The sequence below is a fragment of the Primulina eburnea genome, chromosome 11 (genome assembly GCF_022965805.1).
Source record: "Primulina eburnea isolate SZY01 chromosome 11, ASM2296580v1, whole genome shotgun sequence".
In the NCBI taxonomy this organism is placed as follows: Eukaryota; Viridiplantae; Streptophyta; class Magnoliopsida; order Lamiales; family Gesneriaceae; genus Primulina; species Primulina eburnea.
Genome location: NC_133111.1, coordinates 2,780,782 through 2,797,275, shown reverse-complemented (window position 1 = coordinate 2,797,275; position 16,494 = coordinate 2,780,782). Strand labels below are relative to the sequence as shown.

The following is a 16,494-nucleotide window of genomic DNA, read 5'->3' as shown; positions in this document are numbered from 1 at the left end:
TCAAAAGATACTTCCACAATAATGAGTCACAACTAACTCAAGAATGTAGAGAGCTAAAAGACACTCACACATTCACGCAGAGACGGATCTACGCTAGGGCTATACTGGGCTGTAGCCCAGCCCATTTTTTTTATTTAGCGACGGTTTTAGCGACGGTTTTTTGAAAACCGTCACTACTTTTGCGACGGTTTTAGTAAACCCGTCGCCGATGTGGATAGGCGACAGTTTTATCAAACACCGTCGCAAATATTAGCGACGGTTATTTCTAAAACCGTCGCTAAAGTATTAAAAAATAAAAAAAAGGTGGATCGGCGGTTTTAATTAGCGACGGTTTATTCAATAGAACATCATTACCACTTTGATATTTTTAATGCAGCAATAAATTTCATTTTGATGGAGTTAAATACTCGGTTCAATGAGTCATCGGTGAAACTTCTTTCTCTTAGTATAGTTTTAGATCCTAAAAATTCATTTGACTCATTTAACAGTGATGATATTTGCAAGCTTGTGAAGAAGTTTTATCCTGGAGATTTCACAGATCAAGAAATTGTTGTTTTGAAGTATGCATTGATACATTTATAAACTCGATGTGATGCAGAATTTAAAGGTTTCTACACTTGTTGAGTTGTGTCAGCAATTGACCGAGAGTGGACGGTCAAGTGTTTATGTTATGTTGACTAGATTGATTCATCTTGTTTTGACATTATCTGTGTCTACTGCCACTATTGAACGGGCTTTTTCAGCAATGAAGCATGTGAAGACGACACTTCGCAATAAAATGGAGGATGACTTTCTTGCCGATTGTTTGACACTCTATGTTGAACGAGATTTAGCTAAACATATTGATGTAAATTCAATTATTGATGAATTTTATGTTTTAAAATCCCGTAAGGCACAACTTCGTTGAACGATATAATGTACTTTTTTAATAATATATAATTTATCATATTGAGTTCAAGCCCACCCCAACTCTTATTCCTGGATCTGTCCCTGCATTCAAGAGACATAATTTTTATTCAAACTCTAAATTTGATTCAAATTTCCAACACATAACACCTCGGTCTGAATTTTATCAGAAAATAATCCAAACTGCACCGTTATCACCTCTATGTTCTTGTATTTCTAAACATAGTATATTGCGTGTGTTTATAATTATGAAAATAGATTAAAATAAGTGTTGTTTAAAAAGGACTGGAATGCAAAGTGAGATGAGATGAATGGAAACTCATATAAATAATAAAAAGAAAAAAAGTGATGCGTTGAATTGAATTAATAATAACTTCTGCTTTGGGTTACTTTGAATATTACGCGATGGTCTTCGTCCTCTCATATTGAGAAACTACCTAGCTGATTTCATTAGTTTTTATGTAAGATAAAAATTTGTGTGAAATAATCTCGCGTGTTGTATTTTGTGATACATATATTTTATTTGGGTCATTAATGAAAAATATTTTTTTTTATGCTATGAATATTATTTTTTATTGTTAATATCGATAAGGTTGACTCATCTCGCAAATAAAGATTCATGAAACCGTCTCACAAAAGACATACTCTTTACGTAAAAATACGATCATTAATTGATGGACAGCAATTTGAACCATTGAAAGCTGTAAATGACCATATGCACTATTTTACTTTAAAAAACTTCTACATTTGACTTGGTTTCATGTCATTCCACTAGCTCAATTTCATAATTTAAATTTGAACTTAAAATATAAATTTGTATTAACAAAAAATCGACGAGAAAACAAAAGATTTAAAAAAATAAAAATAAATAAACGATATTTACCTATATTACTTGGAATTGGCCGGAAGCGACGACAACCATTAGATTTAAACAACAACAAAGAACATAAATATAACTTATAATAATTTTTAGAATATTAATCTAATATAATAATGACAAAACTTGTGTGAGACGATCTCACGGGTCGTATTTGTGAGACGGATCTCTTATTTGGGTCACTTATAAAAATATTAATTTTTATTCTAAGAATATTACTTTTTATTGTGAATATGGGTAGGGTTTACCCATCTTACAGATTATGATCCGTGAAATGATCTCACATGAGACTCGCTCATAATGATTTGAATTTAATTATATATTAATACTAGATAATAAATACTTTATCAGAAAGCCAATTTATACAATGACAAAAGCATAAATTAATTATATTGATTTATGTCATATGCTTCTTTTTATTATACATGAATAATATATAATATATGGTTTTAGTTGATTATAATATATAATATATGGTTTTAGTTGATTACTTTTTAAACACAATTGATGTACATAAATTAATTAAATTTCAAATAACTTTTAAATAATATTAAAGTGATATAGAATGATCATATTTTTAAATAAAAGAATTAATTTATTAATTATCAATTTAGGTTTTGCAATAATTTTCCGTAAAAAAAAAGTGTTACAACATTAATCATGACAATTGAGTCAGTAAATAAATTATTTGTCTCAAATTTTTTAGACAAAAACTTGTATGAGACGGTCTCACGGATCATATTTTATGAGATAAATATCTTATTTCGGTCATTTATAAAAAAATATTATTTTTTATGATAAGAATATTACTTTTTATTGTGAATATCGATAGGGTTGACCCGTCTCACATATAAAGATTCGTGAGACCGTCTCACAAGATACCTACCTACTCAAATTTTTTAAAGCCATCATTTAAAAAAAATAAATTAATAAACTTCTATAAATTAAAAAAAGAATGACATCCATAGTTCTGTTTATTAAACAATTTAAATTAGTAGTGATCCATTGCAGGTTTTTTCCTGTGTTTCCAAGTTGAGAATTAAGCTTCAAAGTTCAACCAGCTGCTCCCATGGATACCATCGAAACCCTCTTCTTTCTCTTCATTTTTTTATTCGTCGAGTATTCATTTGCTCAACTATGTTCAGATTCTTCCTGCCATCTCGGGGAACCCAAGATCCGGTTCCCGTTCCAGCTCCAAAACCTTCAGCCAAAGTCATGCGGCTACCGGGGCTTCAATCTTTCCTGTAACGCATCAGATCAAACAGTTATCGACATCCCAAACTCAGGCCAATTCACAGTCCAAGCTATAGACTACCAAACGCAACGCATATGGCTCAACGATCCGGACAGCTGCCTCCCCAAACGTCTCTTTACTTTAAACCTTTCAGCGTCTCCGTTTTCTGGCTATTTCAATCAGAATTTTGCCTTCTTTAATTGCGCGACGCTTGATTACACCAAGTATAAGTTCAACCCTATCGGATGTTTGAGCGGTCAGAATTACACGGTTTTCGCCTCGTCTTCTGTGATTGCTATCTCATTCTTGACATCTAGGTGTAGCCTGATATCTACGGTGTCTGTGCCGGTTCAGTGGACGTTTTCTGAACCAATGGCGACGTCGGATCTCAGTGAAGACATCTTGCTCAGTTGGGACAACCCGCAGTGCGGGCGGTGCGAGTCGAGAGGTGGACGGTGTGGGCTCAAGAGCAACTCCACTACACTTGCTGAATGCAGTCTCGTTTCTCGCCGCGGTAAGTCTTTCATTTAACATTTTTCCTTGAAATAACGTAAACCGCCGATGATTGGTTTCTAATTTGACACGGGGAAATTCAACAATCAATAGTAATAAATAAAAAAAACTTCAATTAAAAAAATTTAGAATACACCACTTTATTGCAATATTAACCGAGGACAAGAGTAGGGTGGACTAGAGATATTAGAACAGGTCTCTTGTGAGACGGTCTCACGAATCTTAATCTGTGAGACGTGTCAAATCTACTGATATTCATAATAAAAATTAATACTCTTAATATACAAACTAATAATTTTTCGTAGATGACCCAAATAAGATATACGTCTCACAAAATACGACCCGTAAGACCATCTCATATAAGCTTTTACCAGATAATTATATGTAAATTTATTTGATAATGAACTCAAGTTATAATAAAAAATCTACTCTGTAGTTTTTCTAAATATAACCGGATATTTATTTCGAAATATTATCTGAAAGTGTTTCCCAAAAAAATAAAACTTCTTGAAACCAAATCACTTGTATTAGGGCAAGTATATATATTGTTTAGCTCGACCTTTTCCTCATGGAAATTTTTTATCAAAAGCTAGATGGGATATTGAGTGATCATCATAAATTAAAAGCTCGATTTCAGCACGTAAAATTGATTTGAAGTTTGAATTGGGTACTGTAAATCAAGAATCAGATTTTCCGGATTCGATTCGACTTGATTCGACAATGAATTAGTTTAGGGTCAAATATAGCTGTGGGAACGAGAAAGATGTGAACAAAAGATTAAAGGGCTAGTAATTTTTTGGAGCCTCGGAAAACCTTATAGCTAGGCATGTTGATCAGAACCTATGATCATCGACTCATTTTCCCAGGACTTCCAAGAGGTGCGCGTTACGCAGTAATTGCTGGGGCCGGAGTGCCTGCGCTCCTTTTAATAATGGGATTTATGTGCTGGATTTGCCGCAAGGTGAAGGGCTTCACGGGGCGGCGCCTACCGATTGTTGACTCCAGCAGCTCTGCCGCTGTAGCGCCACAAACTCTAGTCATCACGGGTGGGCTCGACAGTTCAACAATTGAATCTTACCCCAAAACGATCCTAGGGGAGAGCCGAAGGTTGCCTGAGCCTAACGACAACACTTGCACGATTTGCTTATCTGAGTACAAGCCCAAGGAGACCCTCAGAAGTATACCCGAATGTCAGCATTGCTTTCATGCAGATTGTGTGGACCAATGGCTGAAGTTAAAAGCTTCGTGCCCCATTTGTAGGAATTCTCCCAAATGCACGTCCGTTGATATTCAAGTTTCTTGAGGATTTTGCCTTTTTTTTCTCTTTTTCGTAACATGAAGTATTTGTGAAGAAAATTAAATTTGAAGTCCTTCGAGAATTGATGCAAGTCTAACGTGGAGATGGACAAGATATTTAATAAGCATTAAAATGTACATAGTTCACATCAATAAGAAAAATATATTTTGATGTGTGAGTGCCAAGAAATGCAGTAAGAAAATAGTTTCAAGGAACTTTTTTCTTTTCTTTTTCCTTGAATTGAAAATTATATGTGTCCTAAGAATAGGAGCTAAAAAAAAATTCGAGATTGGCATCGTAAGAACGTGTTCTGGTATCAATGTATTTGCTAATTAAGCGCGTTTTTTTAGAAATCTATTTTTTGGTGGCCAAACTTTCTCGACTTACGAAGAGCAGTAGTTCATTGTTAGGACCACCCTACTTGCCCCTCCGTCGATCAAATTCAAAGTCGCATTTTCTCGCCATGACTTTCTAGTCTCAATAGAGAACAAAAAAATTCTGAAAAAAAATAATTTTGATTTCTTATACATTATATTTGCCAGAATCCATCTTAATATGTGAAACTACGAAACCAACTTATCAGATGAATATTAAACTCATCCAACAAGGGAAAAAGCAAAACTATAGTTGCAATAGGGGTGAAAAATACAAAAGCGATTAGCTTGGAGTACTTAACAAATGAGGAGTGTGAACAAAAAATTTCTGATAAGACATTTCTCACGTATGGTTGTGTTATTTTATCGGCAAATACAAAGTAGAATATCAAACATAATGGTGAAATAAATGCCAAAATGCTCTGCTAATCGATGTGAGGAAAAAACTCAACAAAATCCCTTCTCATTCGAGGAGCTTGTGTATGGCTAACAAGTTGACAAAAGTAGGATGAAAAAAAATAAATGAGAAGATGAATTATTTTTTGCCACTCAGGCAATGCTACCATTAACATAGCAAAACTGTCTGATCTAGCCTATTCTCGATGCCAATGATTCAGCTCTAAGTGTCAGCAGATGTTGGTTTTCACAAATGAAGGAAGATTAGTGATAGATTAAGCAGCAGTATATGGATTCTGTAGAATGTACTTAACGACTTCATAAAATGAAACCACAATCCCAACCGACGGACCAGCACGGCCAATACGAGGACCAACTCCAGTAAACAATCCCTTCATCCCTCCATCCCTGTCAAAATTTTAGGTACACTGTCAAAAATGGTTGGAAAGAATTGTCACATGTACCAACACCTAAAATCTGGAGAGAGAGAATTAAGAATGCTTGTTTTGACCATTTTAAAAGTTTTTAACAGGAAATAACGTGTTATGAAAAAATTCTGGAGAGAGAGAATTAAGAATGCTTGTTTTGACCATTTTAAAAGTTTTTAACAGGAAATAACGTGTTATGAAAAAATTCCATGAAACAAAAAAGGCCAAGGTAAAGTAAGGGTTTTGGTTCCGTAGGAAAAAACCCATTAAAGTACGATCAGGTTTTCTGCCTATAAATCTTAGAAGCCTTGGGCAATGTCGGGCAGCCTACAAATTATAACCAAGTTTATGGAGAAACCACCAAGTACAATGAACTAAAATTGCTTGTTCATGCAATTGATTCCCAAGATGAAAATTTCTACTGAAGAACATAATGGATCATAGTGCATGAAAAAATTGAACGGTCAGTCATTTGTAGACATACCTCCATATCTCTAACAGTGTCTGTCTTGTACTCATCTTCAATGCCCTCATGGGATCCTTCTGCAAAATGCAACATTACATTACTATGTTAGTTAGATACCGCTCATTTTCACATAAAATAAACCATTCACTTTGGTGCACAAACTCCAACATAGTTTTAGATAGCTCAATGTTTAATTCTTTTACTAGGAAAAAACAATAAAATGGTAAATGTCAATTGAAATGTTAAGTTGAAATGTTAAATTGCACCAGATGGACAAGTCTATGAATCCATACAGTCTGATATCAGCTTGACTGCTTGAACTTATACAGGTCCTGGCATCACTTAAAATTAGGATTATTCATGCATCAGACTAATTTCGCAGTTCAGTTGTGTGACACAAATGGTCCCAAAATCTAAAAAATTAGCAATCAAAAGCATTCATTGGGGCCATTGTAAAAACAAGAACCAATAGAATTTAGGTAGAAACTGGACATACAGACTGTGCAAGCACTAGTAATTAAGAAGGACAAACAACCTCAATTTGCCTGCGGGTCTTTGCAACGTCAAGTGGACACGTAGCAGCAGCAGCAAGGCTACCAGCAACAAAACCAGCAGAAAAATTTGCCCCAAGGATACTGGCTGCGCTAGCTTCATCTCCAACAAGACCTAAAAGCCGCCTTCTTACCTGGAACCACATTTTTACACTTAAGGCACATAGCACAAGATATCTGCACAATTCCATATAAACAAGGAATAAGGAATGAGGTAAAACCAGCTCAAGGGTTGGCCAGCAGATGGCAGAGAAAGGAACATCACGAGCAAGCTGAGCACCAAGGCCCGTCCACAAGACACGGTAGCTTTGCACTGCATAAAAAAATGCAATCTTATAGGTAAATGGTTAAGATATAAAAAACTAAATAAAACTTTAAGGTTATTCTGAACACGGAAATTCATTAACTGACTAAACAAAATTCAAAGTTTGATTAGATCCCTACCACCATGGCAAAGGGATTTGCATTTGCCAATAGTGGGGAAAAAGTACCATTTATTTGAGACCAAAAAAACAACTGCCAGAAAAGGAAAAGAACTATCGTCCGCCTGTAACATGAACATAGTCTAGAAACGGCCAAAGAAACTTTATCATTCTTTTTAAGGATTCGAAGGGACATCAACCAAAAATTACAAAGCTACAATTTCTGGTGGAAGTGTGGCAATATCATACAGTAAGTGCAGAAGATCAACTTTCAAATAATTAAAGAAATCGACTTACAGCTGTTTCCAAAGTTGTTTGTGCTCTTGACCCGTGGAATATTGCCAATTAAAGTTTTCAAGACTCCAGGGGGTCTTGTATCGCCATTCACATGCTTAAACGCCTGCATGGTGAGATAGCAGTTACACATGTATAAGAAAGTGAAGAACGAGAGAAGAAAATCCGTCCGCAACAAATATATCAAGCACCTGCATTCGTGTTTTGGCAAGCTCAATAGGGTAGCAACTTGTGCAAGCTAGTGAACGTGCCATTGAACCAGCCAGCAAAGGTGTGTATGGCTCTAAGATAGGAGCACTCTGTACAGCAAATTCCTCTAACATGTTACGGAAAATGTCATAGCAAGGCAAGTATATGCCAACCTGTTTTGTCAAACATTAAAGTGCATTACTCAGTTTGAAACAGAGGGATTCAATAAAAAAACAAAGACACGCAGTAACTGATAGTTTTTCCTATTGAAATTTTTGAGGAAGTTCTTAAATAACTGACAGTGGGCACAGCAAGCGCTAAGCCAGCATTCGTGCCTCTCCAAAGTCTCAAAAATCCTTCCTGTTGAAAATGTACAAGTAACTACATAAGCCAAAATACTCAATATTTATCTGCAAAAGATGTGCTCTAGAAACATAATAAGTTTGAATATTGCATCCAGAAGATACAAATTATTATCAGTAGAACACACGAATGACATGAAATTCATATACATCACCACATATTTAATGGTTGGATTTAGCAACAAAATACAGTGCAGAAATTGTATTAGCTTCATAATGACATATGTCTAAAGTTGAATAAAAATCACTAACCTGTCGTATGATTTTGTAAAACACATCGAGTGTCCCTTTGTAATGGAAACAATCAGGTGGGCAAATTGCCACTGTACCATGAACCCCAGCACGCGTGCATGAGGGAGAACACCTTAGATCAGCAAACATCTAGCAAACACATTGCAGTACATGAATCAAATTTCAATTGCAGAGACAAGAAACCTTTAACCAGCGTGGAAATCGACCATGGTGAACACACCATACCAAGTGGTTCAAAAAATATAAAATTTTCTGAAAGCATGTGTACCATAGCTGTAGTAACTAAATATTTATTAATATTATATTGAGTGTTGATTGTGAATATACTATTAATGACAGTGAGAGAAGGAGATCGTAGCATATTCAATTAAATATTTCAATTAGTATCCCTTGGAGATGGTGATGGACAAGTAATACGAACATAAAATGAGTCTACTCGGATCACAAACCTGGCCAGCGAGCTGGCTTGATTTGAGCTAAGGGTTCTCTGAAATCATGCGAGCTCGAAAGTTATTGGCATCATGACCTCAAAACTAAATTTTAAATAAAAATTTATATTTGGAAAATATAAAATAAGATTGATATTTTTAGCTTTATATAATATAGCATTGACACATAAACTTTATTACTAATTTTATACATAGGGTTTATGAGCTCGAGCTCACAACCCAAACTCATGATTTAAACCGTGAACAGAATCTGATCTCACAAACCAAGCTCAAACTCAAGCACCGTCATTTTGAGCTCAAGCTTAAGTTCCATAGTCTACAGCGACACGTTTGCACCTCTACAAGATAACCTTGAAAAATACTAATACACCAGGTACGTTTTTCAAGATGTGTGATTGCCACTGTAGAATTCAACTGAAGGCTTCAACAAAAGCTCAAACTCTTATTTAGCAGTACTAACGTCTGAAATGCATACAAAACAAGTAAGAGGTGAATGTTCCAAAAAAAATGTTTGTGTTCTGACAATGTAAAATGTTGAATACCTTCATGATGAGATTTGAACAAAGCATATAAGTAAATGAATTGGGACATAATATCAAAGTAAAAACAGCAAACTTCTTACATTGCCAATACTATGTATGTCATCTAGATCTTACTTTGTTATCTCCCAAAATTAGCATTGATCGATGTTTAATGGAGAACAGATCCGGAATTTATCAGCACAAAAAATACCAATCCACAGAATCTAGTTAACATATATTAACCTAGGGCCACAACTTCTGAACCATTAGCAATTAATAAAGGCAAAAAACTCAATTAGTCATGTATGACAATGGCTAGTGAAGAAACTAATGAACAGGAAAAAATAAAGGAGAACAACAAAATCACACCAACCATTTGGGGTCCGAAAACTGCCATGCGACTTATAACATTACTCAATGGGTGTGAGTAAGGGACTCCTGCAGCCTGAGCCTGCAATCTCGTCTGCAATGTTTAAAAATTAAATAATCCGAAAATTATGAAGTTTATATATAAAACTTCACTTGAGTACCGAAAAGACCCAAATGACAAGGGGTGAAAAGAGTAAATTCCAAATCATACTGTTTAAACCATATAAAAGTTGCACTAAAATTTCAAATCAGCAAAAGGAAGATACAACTGCCAACAAATGTAAAGGATCCAAGGTCATAGATAAATTTTTCTCATTAACCATGGGGAAAAAAGTTTCTATAAAGTTCAAACGCCAAACCAGGTACTGAAATTTACAAGAAATCTCACTAGCAAGGAATATAAGGGAATTTTAAAATAAACCATCGGACAACTGCAGCCTACAGAAAGCATAAAAATACAAGCGGAATATCCAAGAATAAACTCAAATATATGAGATGGGAAACATAAAAAGCACAACAGGAGCATTGTTGAATGTCAGATTTATCAATAGATATTTATCAATAGATAAAACTAAATGTTTAAAGATTAAGCAAACAAAAGGATACAACTAAAGCATTAATGTACCTTTGCAACATCAAGTGGGTTAACCAAAATGGCTGATAGAAATGCAGCTCCAGCAGCAGAAAATGCTCTCTCACGCAGACCTAACTGGTAATCCAAAACGGTGCTATGGTGCGCCTGCAGCTCTGAAGTCCTGGTAACTTCAGTTCCATCCTCAATCAACATTGAATCAGACATCAAGGATATACCATTATCAACTTCCAGAATTCTGGAGGTCCGCTTGGCCGTGCTCATCCTTGAATCCTTGGGGTGCTGTGATTCTTTGAACACCCTCTGTAAGGATCACAACCTTTTTCAAATTAAATTCTAACCATGACTAAAAAACGGGCCCACCTGGAATTCAAAATTCCATAATGTCAAGTTTCCAGCATATGGGTAATAATATTCAGTTTTCACATGAAATTAATAAATCTTGTATAAACTCCGGAATTGCTTGTTATATTCAAACATCCAACAGGTAAAATCAACACAATAAGAAGATAACAGAGAGAAAACAATAACTAACAATTTCACATTTAAAAGAAAAGAAAAAAGAAAATCACGTTTTGAATTACACAAAACTGCACAGAGATACGTTTGGATAATCGATTAATCAATACATCCAAATTTAATAAAGCGATATGGGCTTTAGTTACCGGCTACATTTGGTAGCATAGATATCAGTTAATTTCTAAACAACTGGAACAGGCATAAAAACATTGTTCTAGGCTTTTGCCTCCTCTCATTTCCAAGTAAGGCTGTAAATCTCCGCTCGTCCTCCACCTTCTCCTATGATTTGTAGGAGTTTGCACTCACTCGAAGAGTGCGTACCATGCTTCAAAAATAAAACATAAAACCAAAGAGAAACAAAAACCGACGACACAATAACAAATAACGACATTTCAACACCATCTTCGCAAAACTCTGCGAACAAAATACGATTGAACATCAATCCTTCCGGAAAGAAAAGCAACAGAATAAAACAGTACACAGCCTATAAATAAAACGTGTAAAATCTGAAACTAAAACACCAAAACAATTAAAATAACGATTAATTAACGACCAAACTAGCCTTTTTGCGATTGTCAAGTTTGAATCATGTGCCGTTGAGCTTCAAAAGTGAAGAGCTTAGCACTGATTATTTACTTTTTTGGTAGCTTTCTCGTATTTAAGGTAAATTACAGAATCACATCCAAGTTCTCCGTGTTCTTGGGGAAGAAGCAATCGTCGCCACACAGAAAGAATTAATCGAAGTCTCTCGATTTTTAGGGCTCCATTCTGGTCCGCTGCCCGAAATTAGAATTTTATACAAAAAATTCTCTCACGGAAGCCACTAGTTTTGTGTGTCACAATTAATTTTATTATTTATAATGAAATAATAATCTAAATTTTGAATTTATAATTTATTTTAAAAAATTTAATAATGTAAATTATAATATATTTCCAATCAAATCATTATTAGATAATCCTAAAATGTTTATTATATAAACAGTGTTTTGAAATTTATGGTTACAAACAAGCATTTAAATAAATTCGAAATTCACAGATTTATAATCCATCAATCCAAGTGCAAACCGAATTATGGCCTAAGTCTTAGTCTACATGTGAATAAATTCCACGTTAAATATTTTGAATTTTTATAAGAAAATAGTGAAATAAGTTGTGAATAATAATCAAAATAACGACTAGAAAAGAGTGAAATAAGTCCAATTCCATTGTTGCCAAAATTGAATATTTTTTGTAGCAGCAATACTAATTATTTATTAATTAAGAAAAAAAAAGTAACAGAAACACGGAGGTTTTATATTTTTGTCTTATTGTTCGATCAAAATTGTGGTAATACAAGTTTTTTATTTCCCACGATCATTTACTATTTATATTATTTTATTAAGTTTGAGACATTTAGAATAACTAACTTTGCTGTCATGGTCTGTTTTAATAATTATATATATTAATAAAATGTTAAAATTTTAATGCAAGTCATATGTAGTTCAGCGGATAGAGTTATTGTTTCTTGAGATTTAAGTTATTGGTTCAATTCTTATTGAGGTCATTTTTTTATTCTTTTATTTTTCAATTTATTTTTTAATTTATATATCAAAATTATAGTGGAGTCTCTCACTATTTCTTATAATTATATTTTGATCATCATTTAAATATAAATCAAATGAATAAAAAAAATATTATACACGTCTGCACTAGTTTTTATGATAAATATAGATGAATTGGGCCGACATAAAAATCTAGTTCACAACTTGCAAAGCCCATCAGGTTCCACGTCAACTAAATGTTACTTGCCCAAGTTGCTCATTTCCCGAGTTGGTGATTGTTCGTGAATATAGCTCCAGATGAGATTTCCGAGCTTCAAGAGAGATCTTTTGACAGCAGTGGAGCTCCAAGGGCTTTGATTTTTTACCCTAGTTCACACACACACACACACACACTCAATTTTAAAAAAAAACTCGTGGACGGTGTGTCGGAAAATTTTATTGGCGGGATCATTTCAACACGTAGTCAATTATTATTGAGCTCACGAAAAGAAAACTCTAAATATATAAGTATACACAAAATACGACATGAGCCGAATGAGTGAAATAACTGCATTAACCTGAAGCTTTTACTATGAGCTCGGGCCTGAGTTTAGGATCTTTCCTTAAAGACATCGTAATCTACATGGTTAGCTAGAGTATGGTACTGCGTCTTGTAAACCCGATCGCTGTTGTCGTGATTAGAGTTGGATCATCAAGTATCCGAACTCATCTCTTCTTCCCATTGTACAGGGTGTTCAAACTACTCCTCCTCGGGTATAATTTAACTTGGTTGTCTTCTTAGTTAGTCCTTGACTCCTTATTGTGAACCCAACTTCCACCGTCGTAACATTAACCCGAAAGCACCAACTCCTAGAATCCGGTCACCAAATGTTCGAGTTCAGCCTTTATCCCGACCTAAAGATCATCCGACCTCCTCTTCCTTGGACATTACTTACCTCGGGTAATTCTCGAGCTAGTCCTAGGAACTTAGTCTAGCTAGGTTTAGTGGGCTGGGAACTACCCAGGGCATCACTTATTATTAAGGTTTATATCATTAGGAATCATTGAGAATTAATTCGAAAGTTGAGCGCACCAATTAATGGGAACCGTGAAATAACTGAAGCTCCAGCAATTTTTTTGAAGAATAAAGATGCCTTCATGGTTTAACAAAAATGGAATCGGTATTTAGGGTTTTGTTTTAGATTACACATATTAAGAACTTCAAATTCCATCTTTTTATCGGTGCTCTTAAAATATTTATTAAGATTGTATGCGATATAAATAACACACACATATATATATACATATATATATAGCGTTGATATATATATATACTAGTTAATCTGCACACGCGTTGCGTGTGTGTACAGTCTTTTTTTATCATTATCGATAGACTAAAATGAAAATTGACAAATTATGGAGGGACTAAATTGATTTTTGAATGATTGAAATAAAAATAAAAGTGTCTGTTAAAATAAAAAAAAAACTAAAAAACAAAAGTGTAATATTACTATAACTGTAAGGGTAAAACTGGAAAAAAGATGGTGTCCTCTTGACAGTTTTTTTAAGGTGCTCGACCTTAATAAATAGTATAGATATATATATATATATCCCTCCCATTTTTCAAGATACTTCATTAACTTAAATCAAATACTCCGGAAAGAAAAACTCATCTTAAACGGACAATCATATAAAACAAAAGGAGCAATTAAATAATCTTTTAAAAACAACTACAAACAAAACTTACATATTAATATTATTGTCACAGCATCACTCAATGAACATTCTCTTATTAAGCCAATCTATTGGTTATATGTTACAAATGCATCCATAAACTTCATTGTACAGTAATCAAATCCCTTGATTTCAACAACACAAAGGTATATGCTAAAGTATACACCATCAGTCAATTTCTTATGGTAAAAACATCGGCATAATCAAGAAATTATACACATGTATAAAGACTAATCATATCAACACATTGTTTCCAAAAAAACAAATCATATCAGCACGAAAGAAACAGATCAAGAAAGCAAACCTCAGAAGAAAAGGCAATGCCCTCACACAGCATTTCTGTGCTTAATGCTCTGGATAATGCACGTACACAATGGTACCATTTTACCACAATTGTGATAGCTGGAATGGGATTTTTCACGGATGCATATGATCTTTTTTGCATTTCCACCGTCTCGAAACTCTTAGGTCGTTTATACTACTTCGATCCCTCCACAGGGAAGCCTGGAAAGCTTCCTCATTCCATCAATAACTTAGTTATTGGAGTCGCGCTTGTTGGTACGCTAATGGGGCAATTGGTATTTGGGTACTTGGGAGACAAGTTAGGCCGGAAAAAGGTTTATGGCATCACTTTAGTTCTTATGTGCATTTGTGCCATCTGTTCTGGTATATCCTTTGGGCACAGTGCGAAAGCTGTGATGGGAACTCTTTGTTTCTTTAGGTTCTGGCTCGGATTTGGGATCGGTGGTGACTACCCTTTATCTGCTACTATCATGTCAGAATATGCTAACAAGAAAACTCGTGGGGCATTCATAGCCGCAGTGTTTGCTATGCAAGGAGTTGGGATCGTTTTTGCTGGACTTGTTGCAATGATCGTTTCTAAAATTTTCCTCAACTATTATGGAGCTCGAAATTTTTCTGAGGCAAGTCTTTTCTCTACAGAACCAGAGGGGGATTATGCATGGCGAATATTGCTAATGCTCGGGGCACTTCCAGCCCTCCTCACATTCTACTGGAGGATGAAAATGCCTGAAACAGCTCGTTACACGGCCATAATCGAAGGGAACGCAAAGCTAGCAGCTTCCGACATGGGCAGAGTTCTTGATTTTGAAATTGAAGCCGAACCTGAAAAGATAGCCCAATTCAATGCGTCAAACGAGTACTCTTTATTCTCATATGAATTCGTAAGACGCCATGGGAAACATCTAATTGGCACAATGACCACATGGTTTCTGCTAGACATAGCATTTTACAGCCAAAATCTCACACAAAAAGACATATTTCCAACTATTGGTCTTACCAACAAAGCTGAAAACGTGAGTGCGCTCAGAGAAATGTTCGAAACATCGCGTGCGATGTTTGTGATCGCCTTGCTGGGGACCTTTCCAGGATACTGGTTCACCGTAGCTTTTATTGAAAGGATCGGACGTTTTTACATACAGTTGGTGGGCTTCTTCATGATGTCCGTTTTCATGCTTACAATGGCTGTGGAGTATGAAACGCTGAAGATGAAAGAACACAGATGGACCTTCGCAGCGCTTTATGGGCTCACCTTCTTCTTCGCGAACTTTGGCCCTAATAGCACCACCTTTGTCCTCCCAGCGGAGCTTTTCCCGACGAGGGTCAGGTCAGTTGATTCACATTCAAACTCATATCCCCTGTATTCAAATCCTTCCAGAGTTTAATTGTGTATTTTGCACCCGGTTAGGTCCACATGCCATGCATTTAGCGCCGCCTCAGGGAAGGCGGGGGCGATGATCGGCGCCTTTGGGATTCAATATTACACCCAAGATGAAGACGTGCCCAAGATCAGGAAAGCTATGACTCTGTTGGCCGTGACGAATTTATTGGGCTTTTTCTTTACTTTTCTTCTGACAGAAACAAAGGGGAGATCCTTGGAGGAGATTTCCGGTGAAGACGGAGGTGGCGTGGAGGGTCAGGTGACTGCAAAATACCCGGCCAGTCAGTCGGAAAATTGGGAAGATTCGAGGAATTATCTTTAATTCTTATAAGAGCAGTCGAACATTGATACGAATATGTAAGATAGAAGCAAATTAGCAATCCTTCGTTGGATTCAATAAACCATACTAGCGAGTGTGGTTGCTCGTAATCTATACCAATCAATACACGTATACGAACATGAAGCCAGGCTCAAGAAACCGCCCCCAAAATAAAATTCATAAATTAGCTTGACTTTGCACAAACCCGAACACAATTATTTTGAACTGA

At 35.4% G+C, this 16,494-nt stretch overlaps 3 protein-coding genes across 5 annotated transcripts; 2 read left to right on the top strand and 1 right to left on the bottom strand.

Moving 5' to 3' along the window:
• Positions 1-2,760: 2,760 nt before the first annotated feature.
• LOC140804580 (putative RING-H2 finger protein ATL21A) lies at positions 2,761-4,993 on the top strand. Its single transcript, XM_073160636.1, has 2 exons — positions 2,761-3,531; positions 4,397-4,993. The coding sequence occupies exons 1-2, from the start codon at positions 2,853-2,855 to the stop codon at positions 4,831-4,833; spliced, it is 1,116 nt and encodes a 371-aa protein (XP_073016737.1). The 5' UTR covers positions 2,761-2,852; the 3' UTR covers positions 4,834-4,993.
• A 581-nt stretch (positions 4,994-5,574) lies between these two features.
• LOC140804149 (mitochondrial carrier protein MTM1-like) lies at positions 5,575-14,674 on the bottom strand. 3 transcript variants are annotated; one of them, XM_073159985.1, is made up of 11 exons: positions 14,570-14,674; positions 10,526-10,855; positions 9,905-9,994; positions 8,562-8,690; positions 8,248-8,307; positions 7,950-8,120; positions 7,762-7,864; positions 7,264-7,355; positions 7,027-7,176; positions 6,510-6,568; positions 5,575-6,005 (listed from the first exon to the last, which is right to left on the bottom strand). In XM_073159985.1, the coding sequence occupies exons 2-11, from the start codon at positions 10,754-10,756 to the stop codon at positions 5,873-5,875; spliced, it is 1,218 nt and encodes a 405-aa protein (XP_073016086.1). In that variant the 5' UTR covers positions 10,757-10,855; positions 14,570-14,674; the 3' UTR covers positions 5,575-5,872. The 3 variants fall into 3 exon arrangements, with proteins under 3 accessions (XP_073016086.1, XP_073016084.1, XP_073016085.1); XM_073159983.1 differs by lacking the exon at positions 14,570-14,674 and adding an exon at positions 11,574-11,795; XM_073159984.1 differs by lacking the exon at positions 14,570-14,674 and adding an exon at positions 11,648-11,789.
• On the top strand, positions 14,586-16,452 carry LOC140804148 (low affinity inorganic phosphate transporter 4-like). Its single transcript, XM_073159982.1, has 2 exons — positions 14,586-15,892; positions 15,974-16,452. The coding sequence occupies exons 1-2, from the start codon at positions 14,586-14,588 to the stop codon at positions 16,266-16,268; spliced, it is 1,602 nt and encodes a 533-aa protein (XP_073016083.1). The 3' UTR covers positions 16,269-16,452.
• The last annotated feature ends 42 nt before the right edge of the window (positions 16,453-16,494 follow it).

What these genes read in the sequence shown, in the direction of transcription:
- LOC140804580 (XM_073160636.1), top strand. Translation starts at nt 2,853, where the DNA reads ATGGATACCATCGAAACCCTCTTCTTTCTCTTCATTTTTTTATTCGTC. An exon ending in CAGTCTCGTTTCTCGCCGCG is followed by an intron (nt 3,532 to 4,396) that starts GTAAGTCTTTCA and finishes TCATTTTCCCAG; the next exon opens with GACTTCCAAGAGGTGCGCGT.
- LOC140804149 (XM_073159985.1), bottom strand. Translation starts at nt 10,756, where the DNA reads ATGAGCACGGCCAAGCGGACCTCCAGAATTCTGGAAGTTGATAATGGT. An exon ending in ACCCACTTGATGTTGCAAAG is followed by an intron (nt 9,995 to 10,525) that starts GTACATTAATGC and finishes TAAACATTGCAG; the next exon opens with ACGAGATTGCAGGCTCAGGC. An exon ending in CAGTTTTCGGACCCCAAATG is followed by an intron (nt 8,691 to 9,904) that starts GTTGGTGTGATT and finishes TGTGTTTGCTAG; the next exon opens with ATGTTTGCTGATCTAAGGTG.
- LOC140804148 (XM_073159982.1), top strand. Translation starts at nt 14,586, where the DNA reads ATGCCCTCACACAGCATTTCTGTGCTTAATGCTCTGGATAATGCACGT. An exon ending in CTTTTCCCGACGAGGGTCAG is followed by an intron (nt 15,893 to 15,973) that starts GTCAGTTGATTC and finishes GCACCCGGTTAG; the next exon opens with GTCCACATGCCATGCATTTA.